The sequence below is a fragment of the Leucopleurus acutus genome (assembly GCF_964270905.1).
Source record: "Leucopleurus acutus genome assembly, chromosome: 13".
NCBI lineage: Eukaryota > Metazoa > Chordata > Mammalia > Artiodactyla > Delphinidae > Leucopleurus > Leucopleurus acutus.
The window spans coordinates 1775119-1799011 of record NC_139155.1 but is presented as its reverse complement, the minus strand read 5'-3'; the positions used below and the strand labels follow the sequence as shown (position 1 = coordinate 1799011).

Here is a 23893-nt window from a genome sequence, read left to right as displayed (position 1 = left end):
TTTTTTCAATTTTTGCTTCACATATTTTGCAGGTCTGTTGTTCGGTGCATTCGTGTTTGGGATTGCTTTGTGTTCTTGAGGGCCTGACACTTTTATCCTTATGTAATTTCCCTGTCTGTCTCTAGTAAATTTATTGCTCTGAAGTTTACTTTTTTTTTTTTTTGCGTTACGCGGGCCTCTCACTGTTGTGGCCTCTCCGGTTGCGGAGCACAGGCTCTGGACGCGCAGGCTCAGCGGCCATGGCTCACGGGCCCAGCCGCTCCACAGCATGTGGGATCTTCCCGGACTGGAGCATGAACCCGTGTCCCCTGCATCGGCAGGCGGACTCCCAACCACTGCGCCACCAGGGAAGCCCTGCTTTCTTTTGATTTATGTTGGCCTGGCGTATAATTTTCCATCCTTTTAAATTCAACCTACTTATATTTAAAGTGAGTTTCTTTTAGTGTGTGTATGGTTGGTTTATATTTTTTATCCACTCTGCCGATCTGTGTCTTAGAGTTGATGTATTTAGAACATTTACATTCATTGTAGTGATGGTTAGTTAGTGCTTACATCTGCCATTTTACTTTTTGTTTTCTCTGTTTTTTGTTTCTCTGTTTTCTTTTTCCTGATTTCTTGCGGGTTACTTTGAACACTTTTTAGAATTCCATTTTGATTTACTTATGCTGTTTTATGTTGGATCTTCTCTTTGTATAAGTACTATTTAGCAGTTCTAGATATTATATTATACATACATAACTCATCACAGTATACTTGTGTTGATATTTTATCAATTTGAGTAAAGTGTATAATTCTTACCTTACATCCTTTTATTCTCCCCTATTAGTAATGTAATTATGGGCATACCTTGTTTTATTGTGCTTTGCATTATTGTGTTTTTTACAAATTGAAGGTTTGTGGCAACGCTGCATTGTTAGATGATGGTTAGCATTTTTTTTTTTTTTTTTGCGGTACGCGGGCCTCTCACTGTTGTGGCCTCTCCCGTTGCGGAGCACAGGCTCCGGACGCGCAGTCTCAGCGGCCATGGCTCACAGGCCCAGCCGCTCCGCGGCATGTGGGATCCTCCCGGACCGGGGCACGAACCTGCGCCCCCTGCATCGGCAGGCGGACTCTCAACCACTGCACCACCAGGGAAGCCCGATGGTTAGCATTTTTAAGTAATAAAGTATTTTTCAATTAAGGCACGTATTTTTTTTTTACACATATTGCTGTTGCACACTTAATAGACTACAGTACATTGTAAATGTAACTTTTATAGGCACCAGAAGACCAAAATTTCATGTGACTCACTTTATTGCCATATTTGTTTCATTGCAGTGGTCTGGAACCGAACCCACAATAACTCTGAGGTATGCTTGTGTCTTGTAAAATTATATGTAAATTTTACATATGTAAAAGTACTTAAATATTTCCCTTACATACAATTAGAATTGCACATCAGACAGTGTTATAATTTTTGCTTCATCTCTCAAACATAATTTAGAAAACTTGAGAGGAGAAGGATGGTCTGTTATACTGACCCATATTTTTGCTATTTCTGTTGTTCTTTTATTTCCTGATGTACCGAAATTCTTTACTTCATTGTTTCTGTTCTGCTTTAAGAATTCCTTAGCTATACTTTGAGGGTAGGTCTGCTGGAAACAAATCTTTTAGTTTTACTTCATCTGAGGATGTCTTATTTCCCCTTCATTCCTAAAGGATATTTTCACGAGATATACAGTTTGGGGTCGAGCACTTGAAAAATGTTATGTCACTTCTTTTTGGCCTGCATGATTCTTGATGAGAAATCTGATGTCATTTGAATGATTTTTCCTTTGTAGGTAAGATATCATTTCTCACTACTTTCAAACTCTGTCTTTAGTTTTCAGTAGTTTGATTATTATGGGCCTTAGCATAGATTTCTTTGAGTTTATACTGTTTCACTTAGTTTCTTGAATCTTTTGTCAAATAGAAGTTTTCAGCCTTTATTTGTTTGAACACTTATGTTTGGGACCTTCTTTTTTCTCTTCTTCTGTTACTCTAGTGACACCTTGTGAGATCTTTTCTTTTAGTCCCATGTGGTCATGAGTTCTGTTCATTTGTTTTAAGTCTGTTTTCTGTTCAGATTGGGTGATTTCTGTTGTTCTGTCTTCAAGTTCATTGATTTTTCCTCTGTCTCCTGCATTGTGCTGCTGAGCCTGTCCATTCAGTTTTTAAGTCTCTGCTATTTTTTTTTCTCGTTTCAAAATTTCCAGTTGATACTAATTTATATTAGCTGTTTCTTTGCTGAGTCGTTCTATTCTTTTGCATATGCTTCAACATGTTTGTATTGCCTGTTGAAACATTTTTATGATGAATGTTTTAAAACCCTTGTCAGATAATTGCAACATCTGCATCATTTTGATGTTAACATCTCTTGATTCTCTTTTCTCATTCAATTTGAGGTTTTTTTGGTTTTTGGTGTAATGAGTGATTTTTGCTTGTATCCTGGACATTTTGGTGTTATGCTATGGGGCTGTGGACCTTATTTAAGTCTTCTGTTTTATCAGTCTCTTCTAAAAAGGGACTCATGCTGAGAACAGATGCCTATTGTCTGATTATCTCTAAAATATTAGTACGTTTCTTAGTAGAGGCAACACAATTTTTTTTTTTTAGTGTTAGTTTTCTCATTGAGTGTCTACATACAATTTTCTCTGAATCTTAAAAATTTTACAATTATCATGATGATAAAAAAATATTTTACTATTTGTAAAGATGAAACTTTTCCTTTGCTGTGATGGTTTGCAATTGAAAGCTTTTTTAAAGTACAGAATGATTAGTAAGATAGCATTTATCCAAGTACCCAGGCCCAGGATTCCTTGGAATCAGAGACATAGTCTTAAAATTTATAGAATTAATTTCCCTTACGGGGGCTGTAGTTCGCACACGTTTACGACATTCTTCACACTTGCCAGCATGGAAATGTCTCACTTAATTTTCTGAACCGACTGTCAGCATGAAGATAGAGTTGGTGATTGGGATAGCACATTCTGGGCAACTGGAGTGTGTGTCCTGAGCTAACTGGCCTGCTCATCTGTAAATTTCTAGATTGACATTTACATATATTAGATATCGCACCATTAACTCTGATTCAGAAGTTTGTCTCCATTTATGTATAGCATTAGTGTAATTTCTTATTTGAGAAGTTGGTATTCTCATCTCTTACAGAACATTGTGTAAGAGGAGTCAGTAACTCCAAGGTTACTGCATAAACAGTGTGTGGCCGGGGGCCTCAGCTCGAGGGACAGCCTGACCCTTGTCCCTGTTGCTTGTTTTTGCTGCTGATGTCAAGGCATGCTGCTCTGGTGCTGTTCCTTTAAATTTTTTTTTTTTTTTTAAACTATTCCCTTGTTCATCTCCTCTGCTGCTGTAGGAAGGAAGGAGTTCCAATTTTTCAGAAGTTCATACAGTTTTGCTGCTCATTAATGACTCATCAGTGACACAGTTGAACTTGGAAGCTCTATTTGATGAAGAAAATATGCACATTTCTCTATAGCATTTTGTCGCTTTGTTTTTCTGCGTTACTTACATGTAGGCAAAGAGGGAGTGTTTATTTTTCTTAAAGAAGGTTTAAGCGTTAGGCATATTTTAAATGTTTTTCTCCCTTTAATATCAGTTGACTCTCAGAAATGTTTCTCATCAAAGTGGAAACAATAAGGCTGTTGGATACTTAAGATAAAAATGTGAGTTTAAGATAGTTATTGTATTGACCTACTTTTACTTAGATACATGTAAATTATTCGTCTTCCAGTACTTGAATGTTTTGTTGAAAGTTCCTAATTTTTTTAAACCTTTGGCAGCAGCTAAGATAGCTGTCTTCAGTTCTTACCGTGGCGGTACTCTTGGGTTCAGTATCATCCATTCTGTCGTCTTTGTTCACATTGTTGTTACTCATTTTAAAAATATGTTTCCAGAATTATACTTAATTGCTGGAAACGTTGATCTTTCTTGAGTGACAAACCAATTAAGTGTGTATGACACCAGGCAACAAAGACACTTAATATTCTCTGCTTATCCTGTCTCTGAAAAATCCATTATTCATCATCTTATTGTTTTTAAATACTGAGGTAAAATTTTCAATACAATAGGAAAATTGCTTTGGAAGTGGAATAAATTGCTTGCCAGTTCAAAGTCTCCATTTCTGAAGTTGAGGTTACTAAACATGATGTTGCTTATATTCATTATCTTTCAGACTCATTGTACTGCTTTTCTAGCATTAAACTTGATAAGATTGTGACTTTTGCTAAAAAACAACACAACGGCTAAAAGAGCTTAATGAAAAAGACTAAAAATCTCATTTTGTATACTATGTTATAATATATTTAAGTGGTGTTTTGAATTTTAATTGCATTTTGTATAAATATTCATTTTCTAGTTGACTGTTTTAAAAGAAGTAATCTACACAGAAGTAAGAAAAAAGGAATTTTTGAGAGGAAAAGTATTAGTTCTGTTTTAGATTTTATGTAATTTTTTGCCTGAACCATCTCAGATGATAGGTCGCTTGCTGTAGGGATGTTCGGTGATGGTATCAGTAGTAATTGGAGTTGTTTGTAGAAGATTACATGGAGAGATTAAAACGAGTATCCCTTTGATCAGTGGAGTAAGGTGTTCAAAAGAGAGGTGGAAATAGTGACTGCTACTTCTCCTGACATATGCTTTCAGCTAGATGTCTTCTGCTCTCTTGCTTTTAGTGATGATATGGTATTCCATCATGTATTAAAAGCAACTCTAATCATTGATAATGAGGTTTTTCCAGGCTTTTGGGGTGCACAGCACGGTGATCATTATCTTTGTAGATATATCTTGTATATATTTTTAATTTTATGAGATAATAGAACCTGTGCGTTAAAGTTTAATTGCATTACCAAAAAAAAAAAAAAAAAAAAGGCTTTCGATTCATCTTCACAAATTAGTCTCCAAAAAGTTGTTCACATTCTTACCAGCAGTAAGAGTCCCTGGTTATCCAAGACTGTTGTCCATGCCAAATGTTAAGAATTATTTTTTCAGTTGTTTTAATTTGCATGTTTTAAACGTCCTTTTTGAAAACAAAAATTGTTCCCAGGCTTAAAGCCTTCCACTGCCTTCCCCTCCTTCCACTTTGAATTCGCATTACGCTCTTCCTTTTGGCCTTCCAGCCTGTGGGGCTTGCCCCGCTGCGTCTGCAGCTGCATTTGCCGCAGCTCCGCCCGGCTCGCTCCCTCCAGCCATGCTGGCTGTCTCCCCTCCTGCAGCCCTCCAGGCTCTGCAGCCCCTTCTCGGTCTTCCTAGACCTTGGTGTGCTTGGCTGCTTTTCATCCAGGTGTCGCTTCTTGAGACTCAGGCTTCTGGACAATCTGAGGAAGACCCCTCCTGTCACTTCTGGTCTCATCATCCCCTTTATTGTCTTCCTAGCACTTTCCCCTTTGAAAATAGTTTACGTCTTGTTTTTGTCCTGTTAGTACCTAAGCTGTGTGTGAGCAGGGGCTTCGTGTGCCTCTTTGCTTCTGTACCCGCAGGGACAGCGCTAGCACGTAGTAGACGCTCAAGTGTTTGTCGTAAGGTCCTAATGTGGTGGAGTGTAGTTTTCTAAGTATAGCTGTATTTCTTCCTTTGTGAATTGTCTCTGTTCACGTGTCATTCAAAGTGTTTGCTTTTTTATTGATTTTTATTGATTTGTGAGAACTGCTTATAAAGAATCATTTTTTCTGTCACGTGCTGCATATTTTCCCCCATTTTCTCATTTGCTTTAAAGTTTTCTTCTTTGATGATGCAGCATACAGACCTCCAGAGTGCCTGGCCATAGTAAGGACTCAGTAAACTTTAGCCGTCCATTTTCCCGGGCTCCTTCGTCTAAGACGCCTGCAGGAGTTCTTTTTCATTCTGGTTTATTGTCGGATTGACAAGCCTGTTCCCCAAATGATGGATCTCTTGAGTAAACTTGCCCCGTGCGTAAGGGTGCAGCACACTGACTGTGGCAGGCAGCAGGAGCACGGGGAGAAAGGGCCCTGTGCTAAGTGCAGGGAAAGCCGTGTTGCAGGAATTAGCCCGGTGCGCTGAGGGTGTGGGTAGTGATGAGGGGATATCCGTCTTCCAGTGGTTACTTGGCTGCGGGGGAGCAGGGTATTATCAACAATAATTACAGAATCTGTTCTTTTTTAAAGAATTGTGGTAAAGTATGCGTAACATAAGAAATACCATCTTAACCGTTTTTAAGTGCACAGTAAATGGCGTTAAGTACGTTACCGTTGTTGTGTAACCGCCACCGCCATCTACCCACAGAACTTCCATCTTCCCAAGCTGAAACTCTGTGCCCCTTAGACACTGACTTCCACCCTCCCCCACTGCCCGCTCACCTGTCTTCCTCCTGTCTCTGGAGTTGACTGCTCTTGGGACCTCATGTAAGTGGAGTCATTCAGTGTTTGTCTTCTCGTGTCCGGCTTATTTCACCCAGCATAATGTCCTAAAGGTTCTCGTTGTAGCTTGTATCAATTTTCTTCCTTTTCATGGCTGAATGATAGATATCCCATTGTATGTATGGTCTGCGTTTGTCTATGGACATTTGAGTTTTTGTTCTTTCTTATAGTATGGTTTTCTGTGTTAATTGTCTAAACCTGGGAATTAAATGAATATACGTGATGTGCCTAGATTACTGCCTGAGAGTCTGAGCTCTCAGTAACTGCTCAGTGCTGGTTTCATCTCCTTTAGATCAGCGGCATCGTCCCTTCAACAGTGCATTAGTAATCAGCAGGGTAGTGGGAGGGACAGGTTGGTGGCTCCTTCACTGAGTCTTCTGTTTTCAGCACAGCCTCCCTTCCCCAGAGGAGGGGAGGGCTGGTTGCCTAGTTGGGTGGGAGGGGGGCTGCAGTGTAAGGATCCAGATGTTTCTTTCAGAGCTTTCAGTCGGTTCTTATTTCAGCGTCCCTTCAGAGTGCTCCCAGAGGCACCCAGCGCTGCCGGTCTGCAGCCCTGCTAGGGTCCTGAGGTTCCAGTCCCTTGGTTCTCTGGTTTCTTCACTGCTGGCTTCAGACTCCACTTTCATGGTTCTGCTTAGTTGTTTACCATCCATACATCTGCTTCCCCAGCTTCTTACATTTTGTTATCTCCTCTTTTGTTTTCTGTTCTTGTAGATTTACGCTTTTTAAAAAAAGCAATATTTTGCATATTGAAAGTAGATTATGTATTTAATCTTCCATGAAAGATTAAACATGAAACATTTTAATCTTGAAACATGAAACATGAAACATTTTTTCATTTTACACATATCTGTCTGATTCGTTCTTCTCTTTCAGAAGACTGGTTTTCTGGGTTTCTTACTCTACGTACTGGCATAGACCTCCAACAGCTCTTATCACAGGAGATAGTAGCTTTAGTTATCGAGGGAGACTGCCGCCTTTTTCTCAGCTCCAGTCGCAGAATTTTCCTGGACAGCTGTGGCTTAGCTTGGTTGGCCGCCTGTCCCCGACCAACCACAGGAGGGTTTGAGGTCCCAGGCAGCTACACAGCAGCCCTTCCTGGGTGGTGGGCGGAGTGGGCCAGGTTCGTAAGGAAAGAGGAGCTGGTGACCTCCGAGCTCCTGCCTGACCTCCCAGCTCCTGCCTGCCCTTGGCAGGCCGGCTCCATTTATAGCAGCTGCCTGCGTCGTATTTCAGAGACCTCAGACTGAAAATGAATAAAAGCAGACTCAAGATTCTCCCTCTGCTGCCAGAAGCCTGCTTCTGCTAGTGTTTTCTGTCCTACTGAGCGGCACTGCCGTCCTTCTTCCCGTACAGGCCGGTCATCCTTAGGCTCTTGTGTCCTCTGAGTTCACAGTCAAACATCACCTGTCTGTGTGCTCTAGCTCTTAAATGCCCCGAATCTACCCACTTCTCTCCTGTTTCCTCCAGCTCCTTTGTTCAAGCACTGTCTGTCTCTGTCCTGGACTCTTGCAGCGGCCTCCTAATTGGCTCCAGCTCTGCCTCGACCAGTTCTCCAGGGCAGCCAGAGTGCAGAGCGAATCTCATGTTTGCCTCTCACCTGAAATGGTTGTCTTTCCTGTGATTTGCAAGGGCCTCCACTGCCAAGTTCCTCCTGCCTTTCTGGGCTCGCAAGAGGCCCTGATCTTACGTCTGCACGGGCCACCCCTGCTGCCCCTTATCTTCCGAACTGCGTCCAGCTAAATTGAATTTTCCGTACGAGAGGGGAGCAGCCTCGGCCATAGCTCATTGGTGGTGTAGGGCCCGTGTCACACCAAGGTGCTCTCCTTCCCTTAAATGAGTAAATGTTCCAGCCCCAGTCTGATAAGGCTGAGGTAAACTGCTTCTCGTGTTTTTGGTATCTCTCATAGCTCTCATATTGGTGGGAGTTTAAATTTGCAGTTTGGCAATATGTATCGAGTATTTTAGAGCTTATGACTTTACATAACAATTCTAGTCCTGGGAATCTCTTAAAGAATTCATCTAAAATATGGGAGAAGTACTATGCACAGATATATTCACTGAAATATTTTTTTTTTTTTTTTTTTTTTTTTTTTGGGTATGCGGGCCTCTCACTGTTGTGGGGTCTCCCATTGCAGTGCACAGGCTCCGGACGCGCAGGCTCAGCGGCCACGGCTCACGGGCCCAGCCGCTCCGCGGCATGTGGGATCTTCCCGGACCGGGGCACGAACCCATGTCCCCTGCATTGGCAGGCGGACTCTCAACCACTGCGCCACCAGGGAAGCCCTGAAATATTTTTTAATGGGGAGTTATAAATGTCTTCCCTGTAGGGGATAACTGAGTAACCTGGTAAATCCTCTCGCTGGACTGTTTTTTAGTTACCAAATGTTGAGAAGACGGTAGAGAAACTTAGATGGGAGGTTGACATTGGCCTTCACGTCCAAGGACTTTTTTCCATCATTGAATTCCATTTGGGCTTGGATTCTTGACAGCTAGGCCCTTATTTTAAGAATAAAGTCTCATGAAGACAGGCTTTGGGAATCTTGCCTGCTGACCTTTTCACAGAATCCTAGTAGGCAGAGTGGTACATGGCACCGTTGCCACACACTCACATGTGCACTGGCACACCCAGGCACCCACCCACCTGTGCACAGGCCACACACACTTGCACACACACACTTCTCTGAAGGATTCTAAAAAGATAGCTAACTGCAGATACAAAGCTTGTTATAAACTGTAGGAGATGCATTTTACTAAAGTTCAGAGCAGAATGGAAGTTCTGCTAGTGCTGTTGGATATTCTCGATTCTCTGGAGTAGCACCCATCATCGTCCGCCCTTCCGTAGGCCTTCCTCTCCAAAGCGTTGGCTCTCGAGAGTGACAGGAGATCTAGAGAAAGAAGATAGTAATGATGGAGAAAACGACAAGTGTCCAGGTGACCACAGGTCTCAGAGGCAGTGGCAGGAGAAAAGATGGAGAAGCTGTAGATAGAAGAAGTAATGGAGAGTGGACATCTATTCTAGTCTTAAATTTTTTTCCCCTTGAGTATAATCTCCCCAGTTGTTCATTATAAGTTATTTCAAGCATACAGAAACATCAAAAGAATGGTCTTTTATGTAGATACACAACTACACATGGAAGGCTGCTTGGAGGGTTCCGCTCACGGCATGGTAACGACTTCCTTGGACAGCCTTTCCTTTCCTGCTTACCTTCGTTAAGTTTTTTGCAAAGGAAAGTAGCATTACTGTGCAGTGTTATTTGTAATGCTTTGCTTCCCCTGAAGACAGCTTAGTACGAGGGAAAAAGAAAAGTGTGATTAGTAGAATTGGGCCAGCTCTTGCCCTAAGCCAGACCCAGAAGACTGCTTGGCCTGCCTCAGTGCTCTGTTCTTTCCTTTATCCAGGTACCAGCTGGAAGATGAGTCTGCCCATTTGGATGAAATGCCATTAATGATGTCTGAAGAAGGCTTTGAGAATGATGAAAGTGATTACCACAAATTACCACGAGCTAGGATCCTGCGAAGAAAGAGAGGCCTAGAGTGGTTTGTCTGTGGAGGATGGAAGTTCCTCTGTACCAGGTTTGTTATCCATTGCTGCCTAACCTACACACCAAGGTTACACAGTTATTTATAAGCTTAGCTTCTAAACACATTTGTTTCTATATCAAACTAAAGAAGCCACTCTCTAAAAGACATCTTGGAGAGTATTAATAACCTTAGTCAAAACCAAACAGTGCTAATCCCAAAGGGACAGAAAGCCAAATTCACTTTTTTGTGAGATGTTTTAATGTTTAAAAGATGGAGAAAATTAGTGATTTTGTAATTATTGCATGGTAGAATTACTTCTGGTCACTGTACTGACATTTATAAACTGTGTTCCTTTCTTTTCCGTCTGTGATTATAGAGGCATCCCTTGGTATCTGTGGAGGATTGGTTCTGAGACCCAAATCAGTGGATGCTCAAGTCCCTTTATTTTTTCAGTTATACGTATATATATATTTTTTCAGATTCTTTTCTATTGTACGTTATTACAAGATATTGAACATAGTTCCCTGTGCTATACAGTTGGTCCTTGTTGTTTATCTATTTTGTATATAGTAGTGTGTATACGTTAATCCCAGACTCCTAATCTACCCCCCGACCCTGCCCTCCCTGCTATCCCCATTGGTAACCGTAAGTTTTTTTCCTATGTCTGTTTCTGTTTTGTAAATAAGTTCATTTGTATCATTTTTTACTTTCCACATATAAGCAATATCACATGATATTTATCTTTTCTCTGACTGACTCGCTTCACTTAATATGATAATCTCTAGGTACATCCATGTTGCTGCAAATGGCATTATTTCGTTTCTTTTTTATGGCTGAGTAATATTCCATTGTATATCTGTACCACATGTTCTTTATCCATTCCTCTGTCGATGGGCATTTAGGTTGCTTCCAGGTCTGGGTTATTGTAAATAATGCTGCAGTGAACATTGGGGTGCATGTACCTTTTTGATTTATGGTTTTCTCCAGATGTATGCCCAGGAGTGGGATTGCTGGATCACATGGTAACTCTACTTTTAGTTTTTTCAGGAACCTCCATACCATTCTCCATAGTTGGAGTTGTAAATTGGTTGTACCAATTTACATTCTCACCAACAGTGTAGGAGGGTTCCTTTTTCTCCACACCCACTCCAACATTTATCATTTGTAGACTTTTTAATGGTGGCCATTCTGACTGGTGTGAGGTGATACCTTATGTAACTCTGTCATGTACTGGATTGGTCTAAGACAGATAGTTCTGTCAGATCCAGAAGCAGGATCTGGAGATGTAGGTTTGAGAGTTGCTGTTACTGTAGTGATAGTGGAAACCACCTGGAAGGATGACATTCCTAAAATGGCAGCAGTGTGGTAGAGGTCTGTGAAGGAAGAAGGAAAGGGACCCTTTGGGGAAAAGGACAGTGTTGGAAAGGAAGGCTAATAATCCTTTTCTTAGGCAGCAGAAAAAATAGGGGAGCAAGTGTGAAATAGTGTTGGAGAGGATGACTTTTATCTTAACCTCAGTTGGGAACATTAGTTCACTTAAGTGAGGAGGTGTCTGGGATACACATGAGGACTAAAAAAATTGACAAAATTGGTCCTGCCTTGGTAGAGATCATCAGTAATCACGCATCTGTATTGAACCCAGCATAATTTTATTACTGTTTGTCCATCAAGGAGAAACGTGAGCCATTACAGAACCAGCTGTGGAAGCGAGGGTGTGGGCAGTTACGGTGGGAATGGTGGCCAGTGTTGTGAGTTGAAGAGACGGCTGCGGCAGAGGAGCTTTGGGCGGTGCCACAATTGCAGTTTGATGGATGTGTGGTGTGTGTTTTCCATTAGTGTGGGGTGGAAGAAAGAGTGGGATCAGACCCAGTGGTGCTGTTTGAGATGAGCATTCTCACTGCTGTTTACAGCCGAGAACTAGAAGAGGCCCTCTCCTGATAGCTAAGGGCCAAGCCCGAAGTTGAGCCAGAGTCTGACTTGACTCACCGAAGCCTTTCCTTGCTCTTTGCTCCGCGGACTGGGAAAAGTGCTAGGACAAGGAGATGTGCTCCAAATGCGATAGGTCCTGATTTGCACTCTTCAAGCAGATAAGTGCCTGGTCTCACCCTCCTAAAGGGAACCTGACGTGAAGATCAGTGGGACTGAGAAGGCTGAGAATCTTACCTACTGTGCACGGAGGATCCCTGCATGACAGAGTTGCTGGAAACTGGGGACGTGCGAGTGGGTACTGATGGACCTGAAACTTTAAGGTCATAGTCTCGTGCGCATGGTGTGGACTTCAAGAGGGCAGGCCACGTGTTGGAAGTGATACTTATCCATACCAGTGAAACGGTTGCCAAGAACTGTGGAGATTGTTGAAGGCCGAGTGCCTTGTTGAATTAATTATTTTTGGTCTTTTACAGGATTTTGTTTTTACCAAATGGAACATAGCCAAGTTTTTGATTTCATTTGTAATATTCCTTTTCTTAAGGAAGATATTAAGAATATATTTGAAAATCTAGGTGTTAGTGGCAAAAACTAACATGTGTTGGGGATATTAAAACAGCTCAGTAAGATATACTCGACATGTATATAAAGTCTTTATCTTAGTAAATGGTGATCATGTGGGCAGAGCTGACCGAACCATCGTGGTGGCTTCACTCACGAGTGTCTCTTTCCATGTGGACGAGAGTGACCTGAGACATGGCCACACTTCGTGTTCAGTGTGCATCCACTACACCAGGAAATTGTTATGGAAATTAAAACTGCACCTTACAGAACAAACTGTACAGTTAGCAACTTAGATGGGTCTTATTTTCTTTATTATAAATTTCCAGTTTTGAATATTTGCCAACCTTTTTATTTTCTAAATACCAGGCATTATAAAAGTCAGTGTTATTAAGGTTATTAGGGAAGGATCAAAGAGAAGATATATAAAATTACTTAGTTTAATTGCAGAAGAAAACGTCAGTGAATATTGTAGTAAAGATAGATAGCAAATGATATTAGTGAGTTGCAGATATTTCATTGTATTTTTATTTGTAGATTCTGTGAATAGTAAGGTTTCTTTTTAAATTATTCTTCTTCTGGGATTGAGTAGGCTTTAATTTCTTCATGGCTTAAGACCTGCCTTCTCATTTTTATTATTTGGCAAAAATTCCAACTCTGAAAAATTTGACTCTGGAAAAACTTTTTCTGTAATCTGTCTTCTAAACCTTTGGGTGTCCTCCACGTGGGTTACTGTGATGCACACCGGTATGTAGTTCTGGGGGACAGTAATGCCTTTCTCACGAGGTTTATATTTCACTTGCTGTCAAAAATCACTTTGTCCCCATGAAAGTGGAACCCCTGAATGGCATTTCCATATGAAGGGGGGTATCAAATGCTAGGATTGTTCCCGGTCCTAAATGGCCTCTACACTTTCAGTTAATCGGCAACACGTTTGGAGTGCAGAAGCATGGGAAAATGCTGATCTCTTGAGAGGACATGAGTGCTGTGTTGCTTTTGGCTTGGTAACCAAAGGTACCTGTTGGATATAATTATTTATTTATTTATTTATTTGGGAAGGAGGCTTTCTAAATTTTGGAAGTTATTTAATTATGGCCCCTTAAAATTTTACAAGACAGGATCTTGGCATATAAAGATGTGCTTTATTGAGTATTGGAGTACTACTTTGATTGTAGAGGCATTTGCAAAAACTTACTAATCCTAAAATGTTTTAAGAAAAAAGTATAGTTTGTACACTATTGGATTTAGTTTCAGTTTGCCTTGACAGTGTGAGGCGATTTACATATAAATGGGAAAGTGTCTTCTGAATACTGAGTAACTGAGGAAACGTGCAGTGCGCATAGAAATGTTCCTGGGTAAAGCTTCTGGTTTCTTTCTTCCAGGGACTCCTCTGCATCTCCTTCTCACTTACCGGTATTTACCAGTATGTTTTACTCTTATTACTTTGGCTTCAAAAATTGCCCATAGTTTTACTTTCTCCCTTAGCTCTACAGCTCTATAAGGCTTACTTACACGTATTTTTTTGGTTACAAGTATTTTCTTTATGTGGGGGGTTTGTCTTCTCTTTCTGGTCATATTTTCTGTCTGCATAATCCAGTGGCAATGCTGGCAGAGCCCCAGGCTTTTAAAACTTCGAGACTGTGTATTCATTTAATATTGTGGAATAGCGGGTGGTTTAATAGTGGCTCCCTAACCACTGCTTGATTCTGTCTTTGCATGAAGAAATAATAATAAGATTTTAATTTGGTAATAGTAGTAGCAAAGTGTTATGAATAATTTAATTACATTTTGGAAGTCTAGGAATCTTAGTTTTTTCTATACAGTGTTATAGAGAAAAACTGAACTGTTGAATATGTGTTTTTAGCCCCTCATATTTAATTTAGTTTCTAGAGTATGGGGCTTTGAAAGTTAATGGGATGTTAGTTTCATGTGCTGCTGACAGTGGTGTAGATGTTGAGGTTTTTATTCTAGCGAATGTTTACAGTGTCATGTGATGAAGACAGTGGTTTTGCATTTATAGAGCTTTTTGCCTGTAGAATATGTTGATACCAGCCTAAACTCTGGAAAATCCACATTTCCTAAGTTTTATTTATATTTTTTCGAACACTGAGCTTTGGCTATCCTCCGTTTCATCTTAAGACTTGTCTGACTTTTGCACATTAAACCATTAGATTAGATAATTATGTGTTTCAGGGGAAAAATTCATATCTGAATACATTCCTGGAGGATTTTTGCTGTATTTGAAATGCTGAAGGAAGTGTGCACACATGAGGACTGCTGTCCTAGCTGTCGTGCTTGCCTGAAGAGTGCTTTGTGTGCACCAGCCCTGCTCCAGAGCTTCCCTGGGATGCTGAGAATATTCTAGATATGTGACGTCCAATATGGTAGCCACTGGACAAGGTGGCTGTTGAGTCCTTGAAAGGTGGATAGGGTGACTGAGGAACTGGACTTTTTATTTTACTTAACGTTAATTAATTCCCACTAAAATAGCCACATGTGGCCAATGGATGCTTTATTGGACAGTAACTTTTTGTGCCAATTAGTGTTATAAGTTTGGAGACGTTCTGAATGTGACAGCGAGAGGCAGCACAGTGACAGCAGAGCTCTGAGTGCTTCCCCTGTGGCAGGCATTGTGCCAGGAGCTCAGAGCGTGTCACCTGTAACCTCATCAGCGCTTCTGCGGATGAGGAAACAAAGACTTAGACCAGGGGACCACCCCAGTGCCACTTGCTGGGAGTTGTTTCCAAAAGCACGACCTTAAAGTCCACATTTTTCCCATGGAGTCCTGTGGCCTGCTCATGCGTTTTTCATTTATTTCCATCATCTGTTGAATGGCTGCCGTACTGTGTGCTGTGCTAAGCACAGGCCGTCTGTGAAGACGAGCAGGCGCCGACTTGCCTGTTGTCCTCGCGGCAGGAGGAACACGGGGTTGAGTGGGGACTGAGGTCCGGGCTGTGTGTCAGCCCTGCCCAGCTGTTGCGCGTACATCGCTCACTGACTTCTGTGGCTTCCGGTTTTCCCTTGTGTACCGTGTGGGAGTTTGTCGTCTGTGAGTGTGGTTGCGGGGGTCCGAGACGAGGAGTTGGTGTTGTAACTGGACAGAGGTGGGCGGTGTGCGCCCTCCCTCCCTCCCTCCCGGCTGTGGGGAGGTGCCCCAAGGAGAGGCGCGGGTCCGGCAATTTGGTTCCGTGTGGGTGTTGGTGAGGGAGCTTGGGCTGGAGGCAATCCAGGTCCTACTGTAAAAGCAACAGGAAGGTGAGAAATAGTAGTTTGAAGCCTATTATATTTTATTTGAAACCTTATTTAATTTTTGTCTCATACAAGCATAAACAAGATAAAATATTACCAATATTGACTGAGATCTACTTGACCAGTCCCCTTTCCCCCACCAACAAACAGTAAGGATGGGAATACTTATTTTGACAGTCTTAAATCATTTAATAATACTGTGATTTATAACTGTTGGGGATTTAAAAGTATGCTTTATGCGTGGAGATTCTCTCCGTTCTGATTTATTTTTTAAAATGTGATGGCAAGCAGTGATAAGAAATTTCTGCTCTTGGAGAGTTGGGTCTTCTTTGCTCCAATTGAAGCAGAAGACGGGGTGCGGAGAATGTTTTAGAGCTGATCTGCTTGGTATGCATTTGGCGTTCCTGGACCCCCCCATGGGGTAGCTCCTCAGGACGGCAGAGCCTGACGCTCCTGCGGGCGATGAGCTGTGCCCACGCCAGGAGGACTCGGCAGCTTTCAAAGGGCAAAGCCCTGTCCTTCCAGGATGAAGGTTTTCTGAGCACAGCCAAGAACTGGGTGGATACTTAGTAGGGATATACTGATTTCAGTTTAAGCACATAACGTATTCTCTCATACAGGGTGCTGCTGTGGGTGATTTATGAAGTAACACATCTGAGTGTGTTAAAGGGAAGAAAGACATGCAGTGAATTTGACACATAGTCCTGAGGGGTCAGCCTCATCTTATAGTCACACCTTCTAAGGCTGTCATTATCCTGCAGGATTTCAGGTTAACTCTTGAGCTTGCTTTGTCCCAAGTGAAGTTAGGAATTTCCGCCTTATCCTTCTGGCTTGCAGTTCTAGCCTTGGCTACGTTCAGAAGATGACGTTTAATAACTTCCCTTCCCTTATTAAACCTCTCGGAGTCTTTCTCTGCATTTTGGAAATTTTAATTAAACTGAATTGTTAATACTGAATTTTAAACTCAGGATTATTTTATGCTTAATAGAGGTGAATTTGATACCTTTTCATCATTTTCTGAAGTATTTTAAGAAAAGTTATCCCACTAGAAACTTTATACTCTCTATTCAAATATGGTGGTTTGGATGTCCAGGAAGGAGAAGAGTTTGTGCTCCTGGAACCCTGAGCAGGGTTGGAGCAGGGTAGATTTAGATTAAAATCTTCATTGCATAGATGAAGGTAGCCACATGGAAATACAATCAAGCTTTTAAGCCATTAGAATAGTCCATTAAACATTGGTATCCTTTCTAAATACTGAATTGAGCCATACGTCTTAGTTTTATATTAACGCGATCACTTAAAGGTGGAAAAAAGTGACTACTTAAGACAAGGGGGTGGGTCACATCCTAGTTAATTGACGTCTGAGAGCCTTTATCACTGAATCACCAAGTGGTGTATTGAGAATTACCGATAACATATGGCGATTCTTTTCTCAGCATGTAAAGCATTGACTGCTTCAGAATGTTAATGGTTTTATTTTGCCAGTAAGAGGGTCTAAACGGGGAGGATAATTTCCCTGAGGTTCTAGGAGTCATTGCACACTTATTCAAGCTCCTTCAGTATCTTCATATCAAATTTAAATTAGTATAGCTGACCTGTTTTAAGAAAACCCTTACAGATTAACAGTAGATATGCTATTGGTGTCTGGTAAATACAGAAACAATCAGTATTGGCTCTGGATATGTAGAATTAATTCAAAAACTTTTGAAAAAGCATACGCAATATGTATCTTTTGTTTCATGCAGTTGCTGTGATTGGCTGATAAATATTTGTCAAAGAAAGAAAGAATTGAAAGCTCGTACAGTGTGGCTTGGATATCCGGAAAAGTGTGAAGAAAAACATCCCAGAAATTCTATAAAAAATCAGAAATACAATGTATTTACCTTTATACCTGGGGTAAGATTGTTAAATTCTTGAAAACGGGCTGCATATCAGAGATTGCTAACTTTGTTTTCATTTTTTTCCCTCATTAATTCTGTCGTATCCAAATCAGAGTCCTTTTGCTTTGGAACCATGGGTGTTTCAAATAATTGTTAAGTAATTCATATGCATTTGTAATAGCCACATGATAAGGGTTCAACTCAAGAAAGTTTATAGTTTGATTATTGCCTTCAATTCTAGATAAACATCACATTTATATTATTGTAGAAATAATCAAGTAAAGCTAAATAAAATTATCAGAAAATAAGTCATAAATTTTGTTTGGCTGGGAATTTGTTTGGTGGGAAAAGTGGAATGTATCTAATGTTTAAAGCCTGCCGAGGCTGTCACAATGAAAGTAAAATAACTTTTTACACAAACATGACTCCATAACAAAATATCTATAAGCATTTATAGATTTCTTTTCTACTTCACATTGTAACTTTCAGGCCTTGTTGTATTGTTATGTCAGTAGTTATCTTTAATTAGGTATTATGCTAAATTTAAATTCTGAAGTTTAAATATTTACTACTTTTTTTGTTGCCAGTGATATTTGTGGCTTAAATTATAAAACTGTGATTATATGTATTTAGATTAGTGGAATTATTTTTGCCTTTTGTGCATCATTCCCTATTTTAATAGACAGATTTATTTATCTTTCTAAAGGCAAAAGAAAGCTGGGACTGATTTATGTTTCCAGTATCAAAGTTTTTGATATGTTCTAGGTATTAGCTCTTACGCTATTTTGCAAAAACCCCTCTTGATTATGTGAAATGAGGGCTGCTTTATCTTTCATGTTTTTATTTAAATAACCATGCTGACTTTATATTGGGCATTGATCAGCCCTCACCTCCCCCATCCGTCCAATAGTTGTCAGATGCTTGATGTCTAATATGCTCCTTTATTAAAACACACAAAACTAATGGCTTCATAATTAAAAGACTGATCTTTTGTTAGGACAATAAAGTGTAAACTCGCTTTCAGGCAGATAAATATTCTCATCTTTATTGAATGAAGCTACTGTTTTCTCCTTAGGTTTAAATTATTAAATACTCCCACATTGGCTAAGTGTTGTACATTTTCCTAAAGCCCTCCAGAAGTTCACTCAGCAGACAAAACGTCTTGATTGCAGTGGTTTAAGGTGGATCGTGCAGCTTAGTTCTGATCCGAGTGAGTTCACATGGCTACCAGGACGGCTGTCCGGAAGAGACTGTTGATGTGTCTGTACAGCTGTTACCGTGGGAATGACTTTTTTCTTAGATTGTCTCTTAAATTAGTCTTTTCATCTAAAACGTAGTATTTTAGAAACATTTGGTAATTGCACAGTAGGAATTCTATGCCATTTTTAGCACGAATGGCAATTTCTGAATTGCTAGTAGATATAATCTACGCTAACTGAGATTTGAAAGAAATCACTGAGGAAAAAGAGTTTTCTCTCCTGCTAAGATTAATTTATGAAATGATTCAAAACATTTTTAGACAGCAGTTGAACATGATTATGAATATAAATGTGTCATTGATGTAACTGATGTTTTTAGTCATACACATAACTGTGTGATGATGTGTATAACTTCATTATATAAAAACTGTGGTTCCAGACTCTTTAAGTCAACAGTAAGTACTTAACGCATTGCTCTGCCCTTGTGAAAATTTCTGTGCCTTCCACGTTGTATTAGAAAATGGCATCCCAGGAGATTTTGATTTGCAGTTTGCAAGTCTGTAAGTTTCATTGTAATTGTAGTGTTGAAGGTCAGCTACCGTATATCAGCTATCATATAAAGAATATGCAGGTAGCTGTCTTCCTGAAAATTGGTCTGTAATTTACATATTTTTATATTTTATCATTTCTTATACTTTGAGGGAAGTAAATACAGGAGATTAAAGTAGGTTTTTTTGTGTGTGTGAAGTCATACCTGTACATGGTTTGCTTGTTCACTCGATCTTTGTAAAGCTACCTAGATGTCCACATTCAGAAAACGTGGCTATCATGTTTTTGTTTACCATTTCAGAAATACAAGGTTAACACCACTTTTCCATAAGATTTCCTGAGCTGATATGAAGAGATACATTTGTATATCTCTATTAACTGACTTACTAACATTGGGAAGGTTTTGCTGTCTCATTTGGTGTGCATGTAAAGATTTATAGAAGATGAGTGTGGGAACCTGGAAAATTGCATGCAAGAAAATAAGAAACTTTTAGAGGACATTTAACATAGTTGAAAGTTCTAATTGTCTTTTTTTCCGTTTATTTTAAATATAAATTGGGGTAACCTTAGCTCTTTTTTGTGATTTAGTTATTGGAAAGCCATTGTCAAAATTAATGTATTGTGACTCAGGGCATGTTTTCACTGTTTGATGGAAATACAGTTAGATATTATGTTGATTTTAATTATTTAATTAAGATATGAAAGATTTTCCTTGAAGAGATTATGTTAATTTTTTCTTTTTCTTTTTAGGTTTTATATGAACAATTCAAGTTTTTCTTGAATCTCTATTTTCTGGTAGTATCCTGCTCACAGTTTGTGCCAGCATTGAAAATAGGCTATCTCTACACCTACTGGGCTCCTCTGGTAAAAAGAAAAGATTTTTGAAATTAAGTGAAATTATTAAGTATTTAAAATATAGCTTTAAGAGTGGAGATGGTTAAAAGATAAATCAGTCGTATTTTTAAAATGTGATATGTTGCTGTGTGTCACTGAACTTTTGTTACAAGGTTTCACAGGAGTGTGAGGGCAGCGTGCGGCGCTAGGTTGGCTGGAGAAGCTACAGAGCACCTTTGCTGGTGGGGCTGGGCGTTCTGTCGGGCCCTAGGGTGGCAGCTGTGTGTCCCCAGCCCCGCTGCCCCGTACTGGAGGAGCTCTTGGGAGAGATGGGGCGGGCCTGTGCGAGTCTGCCCAGCACCTCTGACATCCTGACGGATGGGCAGCTTTTCCCTCTGCCTGATGGCGACAGTTCTGAAGCATCTCAGTGAAGTCTGGCAGCCGCTGGTTGACAGCTTGGGGTGTGACATTTTTGGAAAGGCAAATGATATTTGTCATTGAATAGTTCCATCTCAAACATGCTATCTTGATAGTTTTATACTGTTTGCAGATAGTTTTCATTGCTTTTCAGTTTACAGAGGTAAGAGGTATGTCTCCTTCCTTCTTTTCACCTAGAAGCGGGTACTGCTCCCTTTGGTGTGCTCCCTCCTGGGCAGATCACCAGTGTGATCTGGGCAAGAAAACATGGCGAGTGAGATGATTCCTGTAGCGAGGGAGCAGGGCAGTGCTCAGGTTTCCCGCCCTCAGAACTGGAGATCGGAGCCATATGCTCTCCAGTTGATCTGTTCTGCTTCGTGCAGCCCTGCCGCCTCTGAGGCTGTGCTTTCAGGTGCGGCAGGAGGGCTGGAAGCGGGGGTAAGTTTAAGTCCCTCTCCGGTTCCTGTTCACGTAGACTTTAGGGTGGCGTGGTTCTGAGCAATGAAAGCAACTTATGTGTAATCTAGATACAAAATTACTGAATAAATGGATACCTTTTCCACTTATTGTATTCGCCAGATCGACAGAGACATTGGTGCTGATGATGTGAAGCTGTGATTCTCATCCACTGTTGTGTTAACATAAATCTGTACAGCCTTTTTTTGGAGGAGAGTTTGGAAATATATATAAAATACCTTATAAATGGATTCAGCATTTTTATTTGAGGAATTTATCTTAAAGCAATAATGATCAGTCATAGAGTCTAAAGAATGTCTTTACTAATGTCTATTATTATTCTTTTTAAAAAATATTTATTTGTTTGTTTATTTATTTATGGCTGAGTTGGGTCTTTGTTGCTGCGCGCGGGCTTTCTCTAGTTGTGGCGAGCTGGGGCCACTCTTCCTTGCAGGTGCGCGGGCTTCTCATTGTGGTGGCTTCTCTTGTTGAAGAGCACAGGCTTTAGGCGTGTGGGCTCAGTAGTTGTGGCTCGCGGGCTCTAGAGCGCAGACTCAGTAGTTGCGGCGCAGGGGCTTAATTGCTCCGTGGCACGTGGGATCTTCTCAGACCAGGTCTCGGACCCGTGTCCCCTTCATTGGCAGGCGGATTCTTAACCGGTGTGCCACCAGGGAAGCTCTATTATTCTTGATGACAAAATTATTTGAAAAGTCAAATGTCTAACTGGATTGTTTAACTGTGCTTTATGCCATGCATTGTTGGAATACTGTGCTACTGTGTACCTTTGAAAATGATGTTTAGAAAAAGTATTTAATAACACTGAAGGTGTACATATTAGAAAAATGGGGAAAAGTGGGTTAAAATATGTATGGAATGAAATACACAATTCTTTGATCAGCCCCCACTGAGTTCGTTTGTGTCCAGCACTAGTGAAAGCAGTGTTGATTCAATTGTGAATAAGACAAACCCTGTCCTAATAGAGCTTATATTCTGGGGGAGAAAGACAATTTAAATGATCTGTCATGCCAGGAAGCCTGCCATGAAGCCGTGAAGCCGAAAATGTAAAGCAGGATGTGGGGGTAGAGAATGACCGGGTTATTTTAATAGGGTGGCTAAGGAAGTCGCCTTTGTTGGGGTGGCATTTGACGACATCTGGACGATAGGAGGGAGTGAGTGGGCCGTGTGCAGAGCAGGTGTTGCAGGCAGAGGGCACAGTAGTTGCACAAGGTCTGGACGCCCTGGAGTGTGTGGACGTGCAACTCTGGTGGGAAGGGGGCCCGGAGGGGCGGTGGGCGCTCAGATTTCATCCTGAATAGGATAGGGGCGTGTGTCTGTGTGTTGCATATGTCACACGAGGGAGAACACTGACGCTTACACCACAGTTTTAAAAGTTGATTTTAAAGCCACACAGCCATGGAGAGGGAACATAGGTGACTTTTCCTTCTCTCTTTTCTCTCACTTTTCTTCTCATTGGAGGTAACCTCTATTCTGAATTTGAGATTAAATTGCTGTGTATCTCTTAATAATTTTGCTACTTACGTTTGTATTTTTAAAACAAGATGCACTGTTTTGGCATGCTTTAAAAATTCTATGTAACATTTGTCTTGCTCTAAGTATCCTTTTGTAACATGCTTTTTTGACTTTACATTGATTTATAAAATTGACCCATGTGGACACACATATCTAGTTCCTTCGTTTTTCACTTCTCTAAAGTATTCCATTGTGTGACTGTATCACAATTGATTTGTCCGTCCTCTTGGGAAAGGAGACTTTTAGGTTGTTTCTAATTGTTCTCAGTTACAGACTGCTGCACGATCAGTCGAATTGTATGTTATTCCTTACACACTTGTGCCAGAAATTCTGTAGGCTGTATGTGCCCTCCTTAAAAGTGCTGTTTATTTTGTCCATTTTCTAATAAAAGCAGTCTAGCATTACAGAAATTTTAGAACATAGAAAATATACTTGCTGATGCTGAAAACAGAAACTTATTTATGGTTTTCATGTGTTTATTTCTAGCCCCTATTTTCCATTCCTAGCAGTATTTACCATTTAAATAGTATTTTCTACCTTGGGTTAAATTAATTTTAACTCAAACAGTGAGTATCTGAGAACACAAATTCTTCTTAAAAATCTGAAGTAAAATATATTCATTTGTATCTTGCTTTTGTCTCTGGCCTTTTTAACTCTGATTTAACTAGCTTTTAACCAAAGAAAATGTTCTATTTTGATGGATTCTTTTCGAAGAATGCAGTGTTATCTGTTCACAGATTGACCTTGTTGGCCAGGCTTGGACTGAGTGCACAGCATACATGGGCCTCTCTAGTTTCTCTGTTCTCTAACGAGAGCTCATTTCCAGTTCTAGCTTGGATCTTAGGTCCTTTAACTTGAATTCTCAGGTTTTTTGAAGTACTTTATCATTTTTTTTTGACATGAGAAGTAAACTTTATTACATTTAGATAAATACCTCAGTACGAACCTCAGTATCCACATAAGGGGACCATTATTCTGCTGTGATTATGTGTTCGTGCTCCAGAGAGCAGAGAAAAGCCCCTCCCCTTCTTCCATTCGGGCAGGGCCTCGACACGCGGGCGGGCGGGCTGGCTGGCGCTCCCCTGCTCCGCTCTGCTGGCCGCCACACCCTCAGGCCTGGGTTCCCACCCTTCCCTCTGCTCCTCGGTTTGGCAGCAGCCACAGGTGATGCCTCTTCTCAGAAAACACATAATGAAGGTTTGTTAGTATCTTTGCTTGCACTTTTTATATGCATTTTAACCTTTGATTTGGCAAGAATCTCAAAAAGCTGATGTGCGCATTGGGCTCACTTTTGAATCCACGAAGCTGACTTAGGGTATATTGGTTCTTTGATCCAAACTCACCTCAGAACACCTTT

At 40.6% G+C, this 23893-nt stretch overlaps 1 protein-coding gene across 2 annotated transcripts in view; it reads left to right on the top strand.

The window, feature by feature from the left end:
• The window catches only part of ATP9B (ATPase phospholipid transporting 9B (putative)), a 218194-nt gene that overhangs the window by 5624 nt on the left and 188677 nt on the right, over positions 1–23893 (top strand). Inside the window, exons 2-4 of one of the 2 annotated variants that reach the window (XM_082853143.1) lie at positions 9813–9986; positions 17417–17567; positions 20050–20163. In XM_082853143.1, the coding sequence (XP_082709269.1) occupies positions 9813–9986; positions 17417–17567; positions 20050–20163 (439 nt within the window). Of the gene's footprint in view, positions 1–9812; positions 9987–17416; positions 17568–20049; positions 20164–23893 lie in introns of those variants that run through there. The other variant, XM_082853144.1, reaches the window with a different exon arrangement.